This window comes from Agrilus planipennis, unplaced genomic scaffold (genome assembly GCF_000699045.2).
Source record: "Agrilus planipennis isolate EAB-ADULT unplaced genomic scaffold, Apla_2.0 scaffold139, whole genome shotgun sequence".
NCBI classification, from domain to species: domain Eukaryota; kingdom Metazoa; phylum Arthropoda; class Insecta; order Coleoptera; family Buprestidae; genus Agrilus; species Agrilus planipennis.
In genome coordinates this window covers 251,297-273,333 of record NW_020438984.1, presented here as the reverse complement: position 1 = coordinate 273,333, position 22,037 = coordinate 251,297, and the positions used below count along the sequence as shown (strand labels likewise).

Genomic DNA, 22,037 nt, shown 5'->3' with positions numbered 1-22,037 from the left:
GATATCGTGGGTAGAAAAGGTTAGAAATGAAGAGGTATTGGAAAGAATAGGAGAACAGAGGACTCTATGGAAGTCAATAAAAAATAGGCGAGATAGGTTGGTAGGACACCTTCTCAGGCATGAAGGTCTAGTCAGAGACATATTAGAGGCAGAAACAGGAGTTAGGAGGGGTAGAAGTAGACCTAGATTAGATTACTGTTCGCAAATAGTTAAGGATGTGGACTGTTCTAGTTTTAGGGAAATGCGAAGTTTAGCTCAGGATAGGAAAGAGTGGAGGTACGTGTCCAACCAGTCTTAGGACTGACGACCTTATGATGATGATGAATGTAATTGCGAATAATTGAACGATTATTCATCGCCCGTTAAGCGCTGCAATGACATGTCATCAAAACAACAGCTTCAGGTTCTTTCCACTGTACTGTTAGACATTCGAGCAGCCTGCGGAGGAGATCTGAAAGCGACAGCATCTAACATGGTATATGGGAAAAGTCACTACATCTACCTGAAGAACTCCTATCTCCACCAAACAGAGACCAACGGCAGTCCATCAGTCTACGTACAACAGCTTCGCCAACACTTCCAACGACTACAGCCTGTATTCGGAACACGACATGTGGAAAAGAAAACATTCATCTATAAAGACCTCCAAACAGCAGAGCACGTCCTAATGGCTTCTGGCCACTAGTATCCGTCCGTCTCGACAAGTCTTCTCCTAAGTCAAAGACAATATTCGAACTTGGCATGCTCTGCGGTTTCAACGTCAAATTTAAACCGAAAAGAGCCACCAAAGAAGTTGCCCAATGTCGCCGTTGTATGAAATTATTTCATACAAACCATTACTGCAACGCTGTCTGGGTCTGCTCCTTCTACGGCTGTCTCGACGGCTGGGGTTGCCGACAAACTAACAAAAACAGTATTTCCGTTCTTGCCAAAGCCTTCGACCTCATCCTTGCCGTCGATGTGTCCCCAGATCCAACGTACCTCCCCGCCACCCACAATCAACTTTTTGATATTCTTGACATCTTCGTCAACTCTTTCAGCCGATTCCACCGTTCTCGACGCTCTAAGCTCTAATCACCTTCCAGCCCTAATAGAAGTCGGCCGCCCAACCCTCTACCCCCCAAAGCTTATAACTTCGCTAGACTGGCTACGTCTCCGCCACACTCTCGAAACATCCTCCTTCAAGTGCACTTCAAATCGCACGATTTCCTTTCAAACGAGATCACCAACGCCATCGGGATCTCCACGACCTCCCGCCCCTCCTTCTTCCCAGAAAAACTCCTCCTAACAGACATTCTTGCTATCGTCAAGAGGAAAACAAAACCCACCGTCTGTCGCAAAAACACCAGGATCCCGTACACCGCGCTGAATGAAACGCCCTCTAGCGAGAACTTAAAACTCACCTAACCGAATTTCGTAGCGCCACCTTCGACGATTATATCGCTCAGGCCGAAACACATCCCAAAAGTACTTGGAAAGTGTTCCGCCCTCTTCGAAACAGAGCCCCACACCTCCTGCAGCTAAAACACAACGGCTCCGTATTCACTTCAGATGGGAATAAAGCTGCAATCTTCGCAGACTCTCTCTGTCTCCAGTGATCCCCACTTCCCAGACCTGATGACCTTGCCTACTTTCACGAGCAAACCAACGTCGCCTCCCAAATCTTTGTCCCAGCTGTTTCCAACTTTAAACACACATCCCCTCGTGATATCTTCCTCATTATCCGATTTCTGAAAAAGAGAAAATCCAACGGCGCGGATGGTATTCTCAACGGTGTCCTAATAGTTCTGCCATCAAAACACATAACCGCACTCTGTCACATCACAAGCGCTATCATGTGACTCCACCATTTCTCTCCGGTTTAGAAAGAAACCACCGTCATTTGTCTCCCTAAAATAGGGAAGCTCTCCCTCAAGCTACAGGCCCATTAGCCTGCTCAGTTTGCTGAGTAAACCAGTTGAATTCATCTTTTGGACCGGCTTCTCGACCATGTGGAGCGAAACAACATACTTCCCGACTTTCAACACGGTTTCCGCAGACAGCACGGCTCCGATCATCAACTTCTTCGTGTTTCCATACAGCCCTTACAACCTAAACAAGCGCCGTCATACTTCCATGCTCGACATCCAGCAAACCTTTGGTCGAATTTGGCACAAAGGTTTCATTACCAAACTTATCGCTCTCAACACTCCACATTTCCTAATCGGGGTTATCCGTTCCTTCTTCTCTGATAGAACCCTCCTTGTCCGCTTTGGCTCTGCTTTATCCCCAAGCAAACCCGTCACGGCTGGTATCCCTCAAGGCTCAAAGCTGTCAGCTCCTCTGTTCAACGTTTTTTGCGCAGACATGCCTTCCCATCCCTCGATCGTCACAGCTCTCTAAGCCGATGATATCGCCCTCATAAACTTCGCCCAAACCATTCTCCAGTGCTCCGCAAAAATTAACAATTTGCTATTCCTGCTACTAAATTGGTACCAAAGATGGAAACTTTCCATTAACGAGACCAAATCGGAAGCAATTTTCTTTTCCCGTAAGACCCGAAAACCTCCCGCCATCACCTTTAACAACCACAGTGTTTCAACTTTCGATTGAGTTCAATAGTTACATAGAAATTTAAACGTATACATTTCAAGATTGCTTTTGTGTTCAGTTTTACAATTTGATTGCATTTCTCTAAAATTTCCTTTGTTGATGTAGTTCATCTAAATCTATTGTAGTGCACTTTCCTTTGTTGAATTTTCGAAGAACTTAGATTTATTAGTTAATTGCCCTTTTTTAATGTATTTCTAAACATGTTATAATATTCAGGTACTAATAGTAGAACCCCTACGGTTTCTGTTAACTGAACGTCGGTCTATTCATCCCTCTAGACTACGTGACTTTGTGTATTATTAGTAGCTCATACACTCCACTTTCTTTTTCTTTGAAACCGACCGAAAATACTTTTCTGAATTTTAACTATGATAAGAAAATATAACTTGTAAGACCAGTATCGAATCAGCATCAATATCGTTCAAACCATCTTCGAGTTATCTTCATCTGTCGCACAATTATCAATCTCAATATCTATATTTTCAATTATCAATAACAACAATAATATAGTTAACCATCTCGATTAATTTAAGTCAGTTTGTATAAAGTGTAAATACGTTATTAAATGTATATACCATAAAAAGGACTATCATTCCATCTCAAAATCAACAAAATCTACATCAAGCAAAACTACCCTAACCGTAGTAAAATATTGTTAGGGACTAAAAACACACAGCATCAAATGGAGCAACTTCGTTACTTACCTCGGCCTCGTCTTCGACAGAACAGTGATATGGCGAAAGCAAATCCTTTAAATCCGTGCTAAGGACCTAGCCGCCTTTATCTCCCTCAAACCCCTCTTTCAAAGCAGCTCCATCTCCCATCAAACAAAAATTCTTCGTTCCACACTCAACTATCCCTGGTTCATCAAAAACATCCAAATTCTGAACGAAACTGATCTATCTTCACTAGAGGCTTGAGGTAGGTTTGCGACTAATCTCCGGGCCTCAGTGTCAGGTCACTCAAACCCATCCATCTCGACACTTGCCGACATCGCCCCTAAACAAAACGACTGTTTCAGAAGGCTCTGCCACCTTCTACTCTGAGCTGCTTCTCTTGCACTCGTTCCTAGTTTCGCTTTTTTAGCGCGAATGCCCACTTTTCCGAAGTGGGCCTTCGATTCCCATTTCCGTCCAATGCTTCCTTCCTACACCCCTTCTACTTCCTGCTCCTAACCCCTTCTCATTGAACTTTTCCTTCTCTTTTTCCCTAGTTGTTCCTTAATCTAGCCTAAAGGCAAAGAGTCTTCCTAAGTATCTAAAAAGTGGGTGATATTAGTGTACTTCGGACTTCTCGTAAAACAGTCACACGCGGACTCACAATCAGACGGTTAAATGTTACTTTTAGAAATAAACAGATTGCATGTTGTCATGATTTGTATCAGCGAAACAAGTTGACCAGGAAATGGAGAACACCTAGTTCATCATACGTATATTGTATTATGCCGGTAAGGAAGAGACAAAGAGTTGATTTTATCGTAAAGAAGAAACCCTCCATTACTAATTGTCTGCTATATTCTGACAGAGTTATATTACTAAAACTCAGAGGAAATCTTTTCATTATAAATATTATACAAATATATGCTCCCACAGCGAACAATGATGACGTAATCGTTTGATCTGTAGGACGACTAACGTAGTTTTTGATTTCCAACAACAACTGATTGACAGTAGAGTAATATTGAACATCCTTCAGCATCAGGAGATAATGGGTTGACCTATTTCAGCATCCGAGAGTGTTTGTGTTAAATTGATTTATTAAGAGTATTTACAGCTCTCTATAGTATAATATTTGCATGGCTTTCATTTTTCAAACTTTTCAATGTCACTACACTGAGTGCTGTTATAGAACCCCATTGTTAAACGGTGTTGTTCAAGCCCTTCGGACATCATTGGAGAAGCGTTCTTGACAAACGGATCGATTGTTTTCTCTATGTGGGTGGTTTGAAATCCAAAAAATTATTCCGGAAACGCGTCCGTAATCTATTCGGCGTTGTTCAAACAAGAAATACACCAAGCAAGATGGTAAAGGTATGGACCTAGATTTTAATTCATCATCCTAAGGTCGTCAGTCCTAAGACTGGTTGGACACGTACCTCCACTCTTTCCTATCCTGAGCTAAACTTCGCATTTCCCTAAAACTAGAACAGCCCACATCCTTAACTATTTGCGAACAGTAATCTAATCTAGGTCTACCTCTACCCCTCCTAACTCCTGTTTCTGCCTCTAATATGTCTCTGACTAGACCTTCATGCCTGAGAAGGTGTCCTACCAACCTATCTCGCCTATTTTTTATTGACTTCCATAGAGTCCTCTGTTCTCCTATTCTTTCCAATACCTCTTCATTTTTAAGCTTTTCTACCCACGATATCCTCATCATCCGCCTATAACACCACATTTCGAACGCTTCTAACCTTTCGCGAGCATAGAAGTGACTTCTTTTTGTTAAAGGAGACACGACCGTGCGTTATCCTCTGCTTTATATCCCTACTACTCCTTCCATCCTGACTTATCTGACTTCCAAGGTATCTGAAATCAGCCACTTCTTCTAATTTTTCGTCTCCTACTTTATGTTCGCTTTATTTTTATTTTTTAATTAAAAATGTTTTATCTTTGCGTTATCTACGGGTAATAATTTTTTCTCAATTCTAAATTAGCGTTAACTTGCATGGACATGTTGTCTGACAGTTAACGAATCATTTCGTGAACGCAAGCATAATACGTCAGTTTCACCCGAAATAAATGCTCTAGGTAGTGATAATAAGCAGTCGCATAATCACGTGTTTGTGTTTTTCGCATTAAATTGTTCAGCTATCAACTCAGTTTTTATACCGCATCCTTTAATTCCTTGTCATTACAGGAAGGTCGTTTGTTGAGACAAAAAAGATGAAAATTATAACTTTTTTTCTGTTAGACAACGTGATTTACAAGTAAATAACCTCAAAAACCGTCGTCCAAGATGGCGCATTTGCTTTGTAAACTTTTTTAAGTATCATAACGTCATTTTTGAAGTGATCATTTCGGGAACAATCTCGAAAAATGACGGGCGTTCCCAGAATGATAACTGCATTCTCAAAATGATTTTTCAGTTCTCTTTCAACTATTTAACCCTTTCTAAGGCTAAAACCTTTATTTTTGTGCCTTTCTCGTATAAAAAAGTATTAAATGCTATTTTTATTCTATAAAATCAAAAAATTTTGGGAATCAATTAAATAAAAATTTTGGAGATATTATTGTAGGTATTTAAAACTTTATGGGTTTGTACCTTTACTTTAATAATAGAACGTATTCAGGACCTTATCAGAAGTATGGAAGAAGTTACGAATAAAAGCAAGAAAAAACAACAGGTAAAGCGAAATAGTGCTAAATATTTAAAACAATGCAAAAATGCTAATGCAAGGAAACGAAAATTTTTGAATAAAATGACACCTGAACAAAAAGAACTAAAGAAAGCAAAAGACAGAGAATTTTATCAACAATAAAAGGATGAATATAAAACTAAATCTATAAAAACTATGTATGAAATAAATTCTCAAAAATATATAGAGAGAGAAAAAAAAACATTGTCAAACACATTAAGTATTAGTTATCAGATTCAGAAAATGAAGGTGATGATGCTCCATTGTGAGCTAGGTTAGGTAGTAAAAGCAAAAAGTTCGAATCAGCAAGATGCCACAAAAAATAGGCAGTTTACGTAAAAAACTTTTGAGAAAGAAGAGGTTGGCAGAAAGAAAAAGGGAAAAAAGAGCACATCACCTAATAGCAAGGTCACCGAGTTGGTGAGAGATGGTATTGTCACCCCGGAAGTAAGAAAAAAACCTTTGTTCAGCGAAGTTTTATCATCCCTGCTAAAAGAAAATTCTGACAAGTTAGTTATCTTATCGTAAGAATTCCAAAGAGAGGTCTTTGAGAGTATTTGCCGTTCTACGAAAAAAATGTTTACTTTTAGATACCGTAAAGAATTTATACCCTAAATTTGTTGTCGAGTTGGGTATCAAACTACCTTACACCACTCTAATAAAGTAAAAATCTTATTCGGTTATACAGCTTAAACTAAAGGAACAGAGATGCTTGCTTGTGTGGCAAGCATGAGAATTTTGAGTTCAAACTGAATCAACTGCATAAATTGGGGGAGTTGAACTATAATTCTACGAATGGATTGATTAAGGCATATATAGCTGTGATACTAACTCCTATACTAATGTTTGGTTTATGTGCCACTTGCGGACATATCAAATTGGACCCTAGTAATGATGAAGATACAGTTAAATATTTTCAGTGGCAAGTGACAACTGAAGAAAGTGTTATAAAATAAGCAAAAAAAGTAGTTAAGTTGACTAAAAGGGTTGGTGTAGTGAGCACCAAAAAGGATATAAAAATGTCCATGATTAAAGATATTTTTGATATGAAAAAACATGTTTTTGGGATAAACGAAAACCTAAATGAAAAACGAGATGTTACAAATAATTTATATGATACAAAGATTATGATGTACAATTAATTTCGCAGGAAATTACATGACAAAGTATGGAAAATAAAATCAAGGAACACATTTTGGAGCATCTAAGGATTAGCTTACAATACACACGGGTGTTTTTTATGCCACAAATGATAGTGTGACCCAAACAGCTACATTTTTTACTGTAAGTAACCACCTGGGCCACCATGCTCATGCTGTTTGGGGACATATGGATTACAGGAAATTTTAAGTACTAAAGAACATGTACAAATTCGGCATACATCCTGAGGCGGTCCAACCTCATAGTACCGAAACCGCACTAACATTTATTTGTGGATTAAAGCATTACTGGATCACTTTCCCCAAATAAGTACTACTACCTGGACATACAGTGAACCAGGGCACGGAAAAGGACATATGGATGGTGCTGGCGATGTTTTAAATAAACTGCTGATGGTCTTGTATGAAGGGACATGATATCAAAACAGGTGCAGATTTTATCAGAGTATTAAAGGATTCATCAGTTCTACTACGTGCAATTCCCGAAGATGACATCGAGGCTATGAAAATGTCAGTCCCGGAAAATTTAGACCCGATGCCCGCCATTATGAATTTGACAAAAATTACGTGGTAAAAGTCATCGGATGTGACAATAACATTATACCAGCATTCTGAATTGCTCAAGAAAATCATGCTTAAGGCATTTTGTAGCGAAGATAGAGAAAAAGTCCTTGAGTTACTGTTTCTGGATATAGAAATAGCTGATGAGGAAGGACTACTACATTCTTTGATGTGTATTGTTCAAGTAGTTCAGATGTTGAAAATGAAAGAAACTGGATAACCGACGAAATCTTAAAGATGATAGAAAAAGAAGGAAGAGTAATAACTGCCGACTGCGAGACTGCCAATAAATTCGTAAGATCATCAAACAAAACACAACAGATGCGAAGGAAAGATGAACGAGTAAGAGATGCCAAGAAATTGAAGAACCAGATCATAAACCTAATGTGTTTAGAGAGTATATAATACTTAGAAAAGCACTAAAAGACACCACCGCTGGTGTAAGAGTAAACGGAGAGCTACTAAACAACATCAGATATATCGATGATACCGTTTTACTAGCTGACGGCTTAGAAGAGTAACAAGCTAAATATTAAGAAGTATGTGGTGGTTATAAATAAGTCCTGATCAACATGGTATTGTTGTATTGCAAAAAATATAAACGATAAGCAGTTGTACTTACCTCGAATGTAAGATCAACAAATCGTGAGACCACTTCAGAGAAATATAAAGTGCAAAACAGAGATGACCAAATCAACGAAGAGGTTATCAGAAGGATGAATTGTCAACCAAAGCTTATGCATATGATAAAACAAAGAAAGCTGGGGTTTATCATGAGAAACCCTGTCTAATACAGCCGGTTACAACTTTTCCTCCATGGTAGAGTAGAAGGAAAGAGGGAACCAGGTAGATTGAAAATTGGTGAATCTCCTGGCTTGCCAACTTACGGCAGTGGTTTGGCGTGACTTCCATTGAGCTGTTTCACACTGTAACCTACAAAGTGCACATGATAGCCAAACATTCGGACCGTATAAGGCTGAAGAAGAATAATTATCGAAAAAATATGGAGTATTCACACTGAAGGACTCGTCCCCTTCCTCGCTAAAACATGTGAAAATTGATAGCGCACTTCTAAGGAAGGAAAAATGATGAGGATGTTAAAGAGCTCTGTCATGCAAAGCTACGCATGCATTTTGTTGCTAGTTTCGCCAACCGTATTCATCACTGATGTCTTCGAAATTCTTTGAAGATTATTTTTCCTAATGAAAGTCTTTTGACACCGACCGCTTAATTAGGATTGTTGTGGGTCAGCTTGTATTGTATTAGATGAAAACGTATGTGTAAACAGAAAAGTAGTTTTGGCTTTAGCATTTGGCTTTTTTAAAGCTTTCAGTATCTAAAATGCGTTGCGTGAAGGAATTTGTGCCAGTTGTCGTTTGTGTTGTGGAATGCAGTTCAGTTTAATAACCATCGGGTTAAGTAAACTACCTCCGTATTTGCAGATCAATTCAAGTCCCCTCCCTTCGTTTAAAGTGACAACCCCGACGTGGTTCGAGTTAGAAACGATCTTATTGTTATTTAGTGTTTTTATTCGTTTTTTTTTGTTGTATTTAGTGACTATAACGCATCACACTGCTGACGAAGCTAACATCTTAAGTATACCTAATAGTCGGTACTTGGACAAAAAAGTTTCCAAGGTAAATTCTTAATACGGGGCACATTCTGCCTTAATATACCAAAATACTGTACTTAATTAATAATCAAAATAATAATTTTGTGACAGTCAACAAAGGAACAAATAATACATATATACTATATACTATGTCTGAGCAGTATTCTGGAATATTTGAAAGGCAAGATCAGGAGACACACAATTACACTAGGTAATCCGGGTCGCCATTGCCTGTGCAATTGGGGTTTTTGGTAAGATCATTATCTTTATGTTTACATGTATATATCACTGGGTGGTGCGAGATGGCTCATTTTATTTCTTTTTCATGTATCTTCATTTCCTTTAATTTTTTTATCAGACAGTGTATAATAATAACTAATAATATATTAGGAAAACACAAAAAATGGCTAGGAATTTTCACAGCGTGAATGAAGATAGCAAACCGCCTCACCACCCTACTTTCTTGCTTCTCCTGATTCTTTGATCCGTTTCTTCGAATAGAGTTACTGATTATTGTTGATAACTTAAACGATCGCTAATTGGCCTACTAACCTAGTAGGTAACAGACGTTAGTTTGTAATTTTATACAAACAATTTAGATATATATACATATATACTTTGTAACACTTGGAAAAACCTGCGGTGTCCTTCATTGATTAATCTACTACCGCTAATTATTCTGCGGTCAACGATGTCGTCGAGGGCTCCCTTCCTGTCCCATCAGATCCCCTATTTCATCCGTTTTCACGAACTGCATACAAGGAATGCTCGAGAAGCTGTGGATGCCTATTGGCAGAAAGAACAACTTAGCGAGAAAGAGAGAATGGAGGGTAGTCTCTTCCATGGATATTCCTCGGTTACCTACTATCGCAGAAGGCATGAATGTTGTTTCCTCTCTGGGGCTCGTCCTCTCTCTACCTTACCCATTAAAGTTAATCTGAAGACCTCATATTTATTACGTCTCATTATGTGCTCCAAATACGAAACTTTTCGTTCTTTTATTGTTTGCAACGGTTCCAGTTCTTCTCAACACTGTCTCATTTGTCACATGATCAATCCATTTCCACATTTCGAATGCCTCTATGCGATTCATTGATTTCAATTTGAGTGATCATGGTTCAACTCCAGATATTATTACGGACTATATACAACATTTTAGAATACGGATGAGCCTTAATCTCAGAATAATCCCCGGTGTAAGTATTTTTGGAATATAATCAATGCCGATTTTTATTTCTACTTCATTATCTAATTTGTCATTGATGGTGAAACCAAGGTATTTGAACTCGTCAACTCTATCCAAAGGTTAATTGTCCACTAATGCATATTTGGGCCTGATTATGTAGTTGCTTGCTTTATCAGTATTGATTTTTTGACCAAATACTTTTCTTATTCTGTCGACATTATTAAGGAATTACTGTAATTCCTCTATCTTGTCTACGAGTATACCACTGTCATCAGCATAGCGTGTGTCGTTTATGGGTGTTCCATTTATTTTAATTCCTTAATAATAGTGGAGATAGGATATTTTCAAGGCTCATTAAGCTTATAAGTCTGTAGTCTTCACAATTGTGGGTGTTGACGTAGATTTAAAAAATTCTAATGGTATTTCGCTGCTATCATATATTTTGTTAAATAGCTGACGTGGATTTTCTGATTTCAGTAATTTTAGCATCTCAACATGAATGTTACCTTTCCCTGGCGCCTTTTCATGTTATTAATTTTTGATGGTATATTTATTCCACTTCTGATATCAACATAGGTAATCTTGAATAATTGCTGAAGTCGACTAAATTTGGTATTGCTAATCGGCCATCGTGATATGATTTTAATATACAGGGTTCTTCAAACTGAGTGGTACATTAGACGTTTTACCAGAAATTAAACGTGTAAGAAATCTGAAAATTTGGCAATCGAGGATGATCTTTTTAACTAAAATAATTTCAATTGTCGCTCGCTTGCGGATATTTTAAATGGAATGGTATATTTTTTGCGACAAATTCATATGAAACACAAAATTTTAAGGTAAATTTGATAACTTGTATGCCTCCGATAAATATTTTCGTATAATTTAATTTATAGAAAAAAAAATCGCTACCGCAAGCCAAATCATAACAAATTATTATTTGTTGAAATTTATACCAGTTATGTGTTCTATGACTAATGTTAAACTAAAATTGAGCTTTATAATTTTTAGTGGGCGTTCAGCATACAATCCATTCGTTTTTTCAAATGACACCTACCATGTTTTATTTTGCCAATCGATTCCTCTTTTTATCCTTTTTCGATTCATGTTTTATAATGCTTTATTTGAAAATATTTGAATAAATTTGGATTTTTATCTTAAATAGATAATTTGTGGTTGCTGTGGACGATTGACAGCTATTTCAAATATCAAAAATCAGAACCTTATCTTTCGTTTTTCTGTTATTAAAATGATAGAAGGCTGAGCTTATATTTGACGGAATTTGGTTCTTTCCAATACCATACCTTCGAATACCACTTCTAAAAGTGTTCTTGGAGACCTTGTTTTTTTTTTATCAATGATGGAAGCATAAGATGCATGCCTATAAATTTATTAAATCTCCATCTACAGGATTCTCCACAGAATAAAGAATTTAAATCTGAATTAAAAAATATACCATTCCATTTAAAATAGCAAAGTTATAAGATATGAAGGTATAACCGGAAGCAGCCGACAGTTAAAATTATTTTAGTTAAGGTGATATGACAGTCTTTGTATGTTCAAATTGCTCATAAATTAACAAAAATTTTAAAGAGGGTTTAAATATAGTTTTGTTATTTATGTTTAAACATTTTAAATTTAAAAATTTTTAATTTTTGGATGAGGTTCTAAGTAGTTATGTATCTCCAACATAGTTTTAGAATTTGTTTTCTCGTTCTCGTTCGTTTTCTCAGTTCTAAAATAAATTTAAAAAATAGACAAAAAATTTCTCGCTTCATGGAAAGAAGTCGTTCGAAATGGACTAACCCGCGAAATAACGGTGTGGAAGTTGGTCAATGAAATTCCTGACGCGAAGAAATAACCGATGCAGCTATGGAACGTAATCGGCTTATATCGAACGGTGGAATCACTAATACGCCAATGATCCGCAATCGATTATGTCAAGACAACGCACTCATCCGACTGGACTCGACTAAGCCATACGGTGACAACTCCCCCCTGCTTAAGGTAAAGTCCAGGTAGACGGAGCTTACGGGGCGGGGCGGAGATGATTCACTAGTTAATGGTCCCGGAAAATCCCTTAATGGTTGACCCCTAGTACATCAACGACTTCATGTGGACCTGTCCAACAGGGGGGTCAACGGGTGAGGTTTTACGAAGTTCCGGACTAGGATCTGGTCGCCCAGGTGGAAGGATATCGGAGTGGGGTTAGGAGGTTCTGATGCGTACCGTCGATGGTAGAGTTGTTGGCGTCGGCAGACTTGCTCCTTTCTATCCATCGGAGTTATAATGGACGGGGGTACGTTGTTGTGGTTCTTCCATTGTCCAGGGCGGTGAAGGGTGTAACCTAAAAGGTACACTAAAATGTTGTCGACAGAACTGAGCCGATTGTTGGTTTCGAAATTACAGTCCATTTTTCGAGAGAAGATAGCGAGAGTAGCCGTGTCAGCAGAATACGTCTTCCTCCAGGAATTTAAGAAGAATGTTCGACGTAGCTCGGGAACGGCCTATACCTCCATCCATCTTGAAAAAAGGTCGGTCGAGACAATTAGACATTGTCGTATATAGCTTCGCACATCCTGGATAAAGGTTTACCAGAGAAATTGCCGTTTGATGGCACGTCACGTTTCATCCCGACCCAGGTGTCCAGCGTCGGGGTGGTCATGAAGTCAATACAACACAAACTGCTTAATAGCTTCTGGTACATGATTAGATCGGTTTGCGGGGTTCGATGGTAAAGTATACCTTTCTTCACGCTGTATCGCCGATCGTCTGTGTTATCTGAAATAGAATTTTGTTGATCGTCCCCAGTCCTTCATATTGAGCAGCTTAGATACATTTTATAAAACGGTTGGGGTTCTAACTCTTCTACCTGATTAATATCAAGTTAAACGGTTGTACCTTTAGTCTTCCTTGACTTCCGGTAGCAAACTGTACACTGTATGTGAAGACGGTGGTTCGCTGTCTAAAATTTCGGTCCAAGGTTGCAATCGTCAACCCAACGTCAATCTATGATGCACCCCACGATTCCCAAACTACACGAACCGATGGGTCACCTTTTCCTCCCAGCTTCACGCCCGCTTCGCAGAACTCACTTAATCCCACTTAACTTCACTTCACCTACCTCTTCCTCATTTAGCTTTGCTCTTGATAGGACCCCACATAGTGTTTGTTTTCGTCATCGTCACATGGAACTTTTACAATTTTATCTTCACACACATTGGTTGCATTTCAGAGTAATGGTTTGTTGAATGTTGGGCGGATGGGCAACTTCGTCCCGAGTTTGAGCATTAAAACGTCTGAAGTCAATGCAGAAAAGTGGTTGTCCGAACTTCTTCTTGACTATTACGATGGGAGAGGCTTAATCGGATGTGCTGGCCTCTATGACGCCGTCCGCCAGCATCTTGTTCATCTGTTCATCGACGACTGGCAATGTGGCGTTATACCAAATGGGCGGTCTTCCTTTAGTTAGATATGATGTCTGGTGAAAGCGGTTGTGGCGGTTGGTCTTTTAGGATCAAACACGTCCCAGAACGCTCGGAAGAAATTTTCGAAGTCCTGTTTGTGGGAGGTTGGGAAGCCGGGGGACGAAAGGTGTTCCTTCGCTGAGGCGAAGTGGCGTTTTTCAATAAACCACAAACCAGGACAGGAATTGCCTGAGAGGTAGCTAATTTAATGATTTTGGATGGGAAATACACCCATAAATCGTGACGAATCAAGTTGAGTGATGAGCCTGAATCTAGAGGAACGAGTTGAGGTTGACGTCATCCGTGACTAAGAACCTAGGAAGGACAGTTGCAAGTTTTGCTCCTTTCTTGATCTTAAAAAACTGGCCCCACGTTGGGCGCTAATTATTGTAGGTCAGCTGTGACTTTTCTTAATATTTTTTATAACATTTATATATATATACATAGTTGATAATCAAAGAGGACAGGAGTATAGAGAGAGAACACAAAGCACTAAGCACATATAGGTTGATTGGTCATCAAACCTAACTTCATGATTACCAAATCCTCCAGCTGGTAACCTATTCCCACCCTGCCGGGATGTATTGGAGGTCGAAGCTGGCTCCCTTCCAGAATAGCGAATAAGCTTACAGACTGGGCTAGCAGGGGCTGGATGAGGCCGGCAGCGAAGATTTAGGAAGCGTCGATAGCGGTGGCGTTTATGATTGCTCGGTTTGGTAAGATGACGTAGGACGCTGTCTTCTATCGGACCTCCGTCCGACACGCTTTTTTCGCTTCCTGGCAAGGAGTCGTTAGAAATGAAATCCCTGGTGAGAAGTAAGAACCGATGCAGCTTTGGAGCTCAATTTGCTTATATCGAACGGTGGAATAATTGATGCGAAGAAAAAATCTGATGCGCCAATGAACCGCAATCGATTATGTCAAGAGAAGAGGCGATGCTGCTGATGAGCAATCGACTGGAGTTTGTAGCTCCGCTTGCGCTTTTATTCAACCCTGTCGTAGTGGGTTTGTATCGGGGCGCGTTAGTATGAATGCGGATCAGGCACGCGACAACGCGCTTGTCGGGCTGGACTCGACCAAGGTATACTGTAACAGAATTTCCTGGGGAAGGATTAGTTAGGTAGTTCCCTTGTTTTCTTAACTTTGATTTCAGCCACTTCTGACATGGAGTGTCGCCGCTCTTTGCAGTCGCCCATTCAGGATCAGACGATGTTCTGCTAGTTTTGGTCTGCCCCTGGTATTTCATTTCCTTGGTACCAGCCATTTGTGGAAAGCCCTATTCGCTACCTAAGAAGGCGTCCGATGAAGGAGTAAACACAAGAGAAAACCGGAATGTTTAGTATAATTAATATCACAACTTGCAAGTTAACAATTAACTTTGATTTCCAATATGCAGGATTCTGCCACTTGAAGACTTTATTTCACTGCTGTCACTGTCAATTTATTTCCTGATTCACTTCTGCAACTGTCAATTTATTTCTTCTTCCTCTCGGCGATCGTCTCATCCTTTAAATACTCTTTTGTTTCCTTTCTGGAACCCTCTAGAAACATCCGGATCGTTTAGTTCTTCTTTGAACTGTTTAACTGCTTTCCCAGAACGCAGGTACGACACACACATTTACAAATACGGCGACATGAAGAAAGGCGCCCGCGGTTAGTCAGCGAATCGATAAGCCGTTCACCCGCACGTGTGCCCGATCGCACACAAACACGCTCGTGCTCGCTACAGTATTAAAATATTAATTACATTATATTGTAGCCTTCAAAAAGTCCAATAACCTGGACGAAACGTTGGCTGTTTTTTTAAATAAAATAAATTTAAACCCCAGTAGGTATTACTTTGGTCAAAAAGAATTGAAAACAAACTTATAGTTTCTTAATAAAACAAGTTTATGAATCTAACGGTGTCGCTTTTTGTTCTTGGTATAGGTTACTGCAGCAGTTACAATTATTTTTCGAAATAATAAGGGACTCCATTCACTAAATGTGTGTAGTTTGAGTTTTCAAAAATTTTTATGAAAAAAAGTTTGATAAAAGGAAAAATAATTCCAAATTTTTAAATAAATTTATTTAAACAAAGCCTTCACACCATTAAAACATCTTAAAACTAAACAAACAAGTTGAATAAATACGGGAAGATCCTCAGTGACACACTATTACAATAATTTTACCATACAGTCTTTTAATTAAGGAAACTATAAATTATCTTTTTAAAGAATATTGCGTGGTGCTTATTAAATTGGTTGGATGTTTTTTAGCGATTCTTATAATAATTATTCGGTATAAGTTTTATTAAAAATCAGTTAGTACTTTATTAAACAGTACGATCACTTACTTATAAAAAGTGTTAAGCTAATGATCACATTTTCGCTCCTTTTATATTCATTACATAAGTTACATCCCTACATACATACATGTGGACTGAAGCATTTCTAATAATTAGTGAACATTGTTTCAATTTCAACGTTTATCTAATTAAAGCATTAAAAATGATACCAACAATAGTCATTTTATTAAAATATTTTTGATTTGTTTTAACTTATTCATATGTCCGCGGCCATGTAAGCGATCTAGGATTTTTCAGTTTGAGTTGTTCTTTAGGGGGCATCCATAAATTACGTCACACATATTTTGTGGTTTTTTAAAAGTTCCCCACGTCATTATCATACGTGGTCAAATTTGTGAACCACCCTCTCACCCCTGGTGTGACTTCATATATTTTTCAATTTTATATTACATATAAATTTCGCGATTTATTATTTTCGATTTTGACATGTGACGTCATTTGACTCCCCCCTGCACACAATGTCACATTTCGTTTATCCCCTCCCTCTACTTTAGCATGTGACTTAATTTTTAGATGGCCTCTTGGTAAGTACCTACTCCCTTTGCTTATAGATACAATTTTTCGAAGTCAATTAATTTGTTATGATATTTAACGATGCTAGACAGACCTAGTAAGGTAACTTAAGTTATTAGTTCTTTGTACAATAGTGTTTAATGTAATTTTGATCTTAATTAAAGTACGTCTATCGGACTAATTTTTCACTATACATATCTTATTTCAATAGTGTGTTTTCTGGAAATATTCCTTTTGCTATCGAAAACAATCAAAGTATCTGAGATCTATTTGAACTATATTAAAAAATGAACCATGAACAAAAACAAACTGGCTACAGTACGTAAATTACATTATGGAAGATACAATCAATACAGGGTCAACAATTTTGTATAAATAGCGTAGTCACAGTATGAAAAATACAAAAACGTTGCTACAATGACATTTTCCAGCAGTTCAGGATTATATTACAAGCAAAAAGTGGACCCATATTAAATTGAATCCGAAATAATGATTATGTTTGAAACGCAGTATTTGAATACCAATTTTCCCGACTTACGGAAATAATGACATCTGCTTTGGAAGTTGTCCATTTTCCACTAACCAACTAGAACCACTAGGAGCTTTCTTCAACAAATCTATTAACGTTTTAGCTACATACTCGCACCTAAAAAGTATTAAAACTATACAAATTAGTATAGTAACCTAACCTAACCTAACCTAAAGAGTATTAAAACTATGCAAATTAGTATCGTGAAGAATGTACAGGACTGTTATCAACTATGCAGAGGATAACTGAAATAAGTTCGTAGATTGCAGAAGGTGATAGGGCACTATTAAACAAATAAATTAAGTTAATATTTGCAGGTCCGAATTCGAGGAAAACGTATTTAAAGTTACAGGAGGGCCAATCCGGTCCCGGAAAATTATGCTTACGCAGAGAAATACCACAACGTATCGCTGCATTCAGCAGATAATTCATAATATCAGTCATTAGCGCTAGGTCAGTATATCACTTTATATAAGTTATTGGTATTTCTGAGATTCACCTTAAACTCGTTTCTTAAAGCCAGTGACCGATTTGTAACTGTTATGGTATCGAGAATTGTCAATCTAATAAGGAGCCATTCAGAAAGAATGAGAGGAGGGTGGATAGCAAGAAACAGACTTCGAACTACCGAATTGAATACACGTTTTAGTATTTTTTTTTACTTGATTTCAAAGAGAACTAAGTTAAAAGCGCTGAACATTGGCTCACTTCATAAGGCAGTGTGAATGTATAGATAGGTAATGCAAAAAGTGTACAGAACATAAAAATTCACGTTTCAATAATTTAATACACTAAATTTTACAAGATCGAAGCAGTTGCAGAGAAGGAGTAAATGATGAGGTCTATTTCTATCCGAGTACTCTGCCTTTATTATTAATAATGACGTGCAATTGAAGAAAATAAACGAAAAGAAATAAAATAGCTTATCTAATATCTCTAAGGAAAACAATGCAGATTTTGCTGTTAAAATAGAAATTAAAGTTTGTTGTCAATTGTATATTTTTTATTATGATTATAATAATAAATTTTGCAATTATCATTTCCCGTTCGAAATCTATTCTTCTCAATGCGTTTTATATTCCATTTAGGTACCTCTTGTTTTTATCACCAAATACTCAGTCAGCACCCACTTACAAGATGTTTTTAGCTCAATAGAAAAAATAGCGGGATGGTTTTCTCTGTATCCTATTTCCTCTCTGCTTTCCCTTTACTGTCATACTCATACACCTTAAATTATTATAATTACAACTTACTTTACAGGCATAGTATTCGAGATATCAGCGTGCCATGCCTGTTCATATTCTCCACTAAGAAGACGTTTTCTTGGATCTGCTGCTAAATGTGCTTCAGTGGGTGCGGGACATATCGCTATTACTTTAACACCGGTCAAATTAACATGGAGTTTATCGCCATAACATGATGTCAATGCAGCTACAGCATGTTTGGTAGCAGTAAAAACAGGAAGAGATATCATAGGGTGAGCGCTACTACTAGCACCTGCATTTATTACAATCCCACCACATCCTCCTCGATCTCGTCCCATAAATCGATAAGCTAAGAGAAGACCTCGTATTATGCCATTCTGTAAAGAAATTGCTATTTAAAACTATATTATTGAGAAAAAAAAGCGGCGTACCTGTTTTCTCCAAACAGTTTAGTATTTAGAATTATTGGATGAGTATTCAAAAAATGAAATTTTTGTAAATTAAATTTAGAGGAGCATGAAAAGAACGACTTTTAGAAGTTATGTCCTTGAACCTATATACAACCGACGAGCGTGAGATGTTACCGTGAGAACGTATTTTACTGATTATGCATTTTTAGGATTAGTGTTGCATCTTTCTAATATGTAATAATAAAATTGNGTTATGTCCTTGAACCAATATACAAACAACGAGTGTGAGATATTACCGTGAGAACGTATTTTACTGATTATGCATTTTTTAGTATTAGTGTTGCATCTTTCTAATATGTAATAATGAAATTGTTCACTTCTTATTAGTCTCTCGATTAGAGAAGTCGCCTGCTTCACTTTTAAGCTTTTGTAGTTACTTAATAAAATAATTGTTTTTAAAAATAACTTTTCATCAATTGAAAAGATAATTGGCGCTGCGAACAGGATCCGCAGAGACTTTAACTACAGAATAATTCATAGCGAATAATTCGGAAAGTCGTGAGTTTCAACTCTTTGTTGCGGATACGAAAACGTCGAGCATAAAGTGTTACGTGAATATCAATAGTGATCATAGCGTTGCTTGTGCCTGTTGTTACAAGAATCATCTTCAATCGAGAGGATTTCCCCTGCCGAATTTGATAGACAAACTTGGACATCGACCCCGCCTGTTGGAGGAGACCACAAGGATGTTTTTATCAGCTAGCCTGTAAGTCTTTGCATTCCTTTTTAAGTAATTCCATTGTATCCCTTTAATACGTACGTTAAATGTATAGAGATAGAACTCCTATCAATTCTACAAGTTCAGATAGCGATTCTGATTTAGAAACTTTAGGGGCATTGAAACGAAAACTACTTGGTTTAAGTAATACTACATTTACTTCAGTTAAACAAAATATTAAAATGGCTCAGCCCTCACAATTAGAATTAAATTTAGCTAAGGATATGATTCCTGAATATTCAGGTGGTTCCAAAAACCTAGCCTATTTTATTAAACAGTCGGAAAGATTTATTTCATTCTTTGAAAATAAAACCGACGTTAACTGTCTTTTAAATAAGTTACTTTTCGAACAAATTAAATCAAAGATCGTAGGTGATGCGAGAGAAACATTAATTATATCTTCTGCTGAAACGTGGACTCAAGTAAAAGATGTTTTAATATCTCGTTTTGGTGATCCGCGAAATGAGGACCTTTTACTTAACGATTTAGTTACATGCTTTCAGTTATCAAACGAAAGCTATGAAAACTATTATGAACGTATCAGACAAAAACTACAAACGTTATTAGAATATGTTAATTTGAGAAATCCAAAAGTTGATATCAGGATTCCCAAAACAGACTTTTACACTAAACAAGCTTTAAATACGTTTAAAACAGGTTTGTTAGAACCGTATTGTTCCCATTTATTTAATATAAATCCGTTAACAATAGAATGTTGCTTAAATGAATTGCGAAAATATGATAATAATAGACAGCAAATTAGTTTTGTGAACTTTATGAGGAACTGGCAAAAGGCACCCTTGTTTGCTAAGAAAGTCCCACCTGTTCAAAATCAAAAACCTCAATTTAATTACAAACCACAGCCGAATTTCTCTCAGAATATTCAACGGCTAGGACCTATTGTACCTTTTCGATCTCAGTTTCAACCACGGCAACCATTCCCACAACAATCAGTTAATGTACAGTCACGACCAGTACAAATGCATTATCCGACTAATTCTCAAGTTTTCGGGAAAAAGCAAGAATATAAACCCACACCAATGTCTACATCGACTAGATTTACACAACCAAAGTCTCAAAATTATTTTGCAAATACAAATACTCAACCTAGAAATTTTATTGCGGAACAACTACATAATATTGAGGATTCGGAGCAAACGCCTTGTGAATCAGAGGATTACTATCACAATCCCTCAGATTTTGAACAACAACCTCATAACAATCACGAATACGTAGAAAATGCGGAAACAGAGACAGAAAATTTTCCCGACCAGCCTCAACAGTTCGACTTGACTTAAACTCTATCATAAATCAGCCAAAACTACCATTCATTAGCGTACCACAATTTGACCTTAAAATTTTAATTGATTCAGGAGCATCAAATTCTATCATTAATCCCGAACCTGCTCAAAAATATTTTTCTAATAGTTTCTTTTCAAAGCTCTTTACCGTTACTTCTCTTAATAATTCTATTACTGACGATAAAAATATTAGCTATCCTATGTTACAAGAATACGGCATTAAAACAAACATTAATTTTCATGTAGTTAAGTGACACAATCAATGCGATGCACTTTTAGGTAGCGAGGATTTCTATAAGTTAGGTGCGAAAATTGATTATTCTAATAAAGTATTGCAAATAGGTAATGTAAAGATACCTTTCTTAGAATATATAAATAATCACAACTTTAGGCCTTTTACCCAAAAAATTAGCAAAACGATTAAAGTACCCGTTAATATTCATGAAGGAGAAATTTTAATACCTGAAACGGAATTAGACCAACACATACGAATTCCCGAATCGATAGCTTTTGCAGAAAATGGATTTTTCTTATTACCTTTTGAGGAAGAAAGAACGTGCGAAATTAATTTTAATCATCCTATTAATGTTCAGCCAGTCTTTAACGTAGAAGTGCGTCAACCTTTTATTCGGCATTCGGACCCTGATCTTCTAAATTCGATAAGAATTAACCACTTAAATGAAGAAGAACGAATTAAAGTTATGGAACTGTGTGCGAAATATGAAAGTATTTTCTTTAATGAAAACTGCGATTTATCTTTTACAAATGCTGTTAAACACAATATTAAGACTATTGATGAAGCTCCGGTCTATAGTAGATCTTATCGATATCCTTATCACCTAAAAGAAGAAATACAACGTCAAATACAGAAGTTATTGGATAACAAAATTATTAGGCCATCTATTTCGCCATACTCGTCACCGGTTTGGATCGTTCCAAAGAAACTGGACGCGTCAGGTAGAAAACAATGGAGGTTAGTTATAGACTACCGTAAGTTGAATGATAAAACGATCGAGGA

General features: G+C 37.3%; 1 protein-coding gene across 2 annotated transcripts in view; it reads right to left on the bottom strand.

Annotated features, from left to right (window-relative positions):
- Positions 1 to 16,023: 16,023 nt before the first annotated feature.
- The window catches only part of LOC108737543 (15-hydroxyprostaglandin dehydrogenase [NAD(+)]-like), a 26,876-nt gene continuing 20,862 nt past the window's right edge, over positions 16,024 to 22,037 (bottom strand). For both annotated transcript variants that reach the window (XM_018470432.2, XM_018470433.2), the window contains exons 4-5: positions 18,579 to 18,907; positions 16,024 to 17,442 (exon numbers count right to left, since the gene is read on the bottom strand). In XM_018470432.2, the coding sequence (XP_018325934.1) occupies positions 17,331 to 17,442; positions 18,579 to 18,907 (441 nt within the window). In that variant the 3' untranslated portion in view covers positions 16,024 to 17,330. The remainder of the gene's footprint in view (positions 17,443 to 18,578; positions 18,908 to 22,037) is intronic.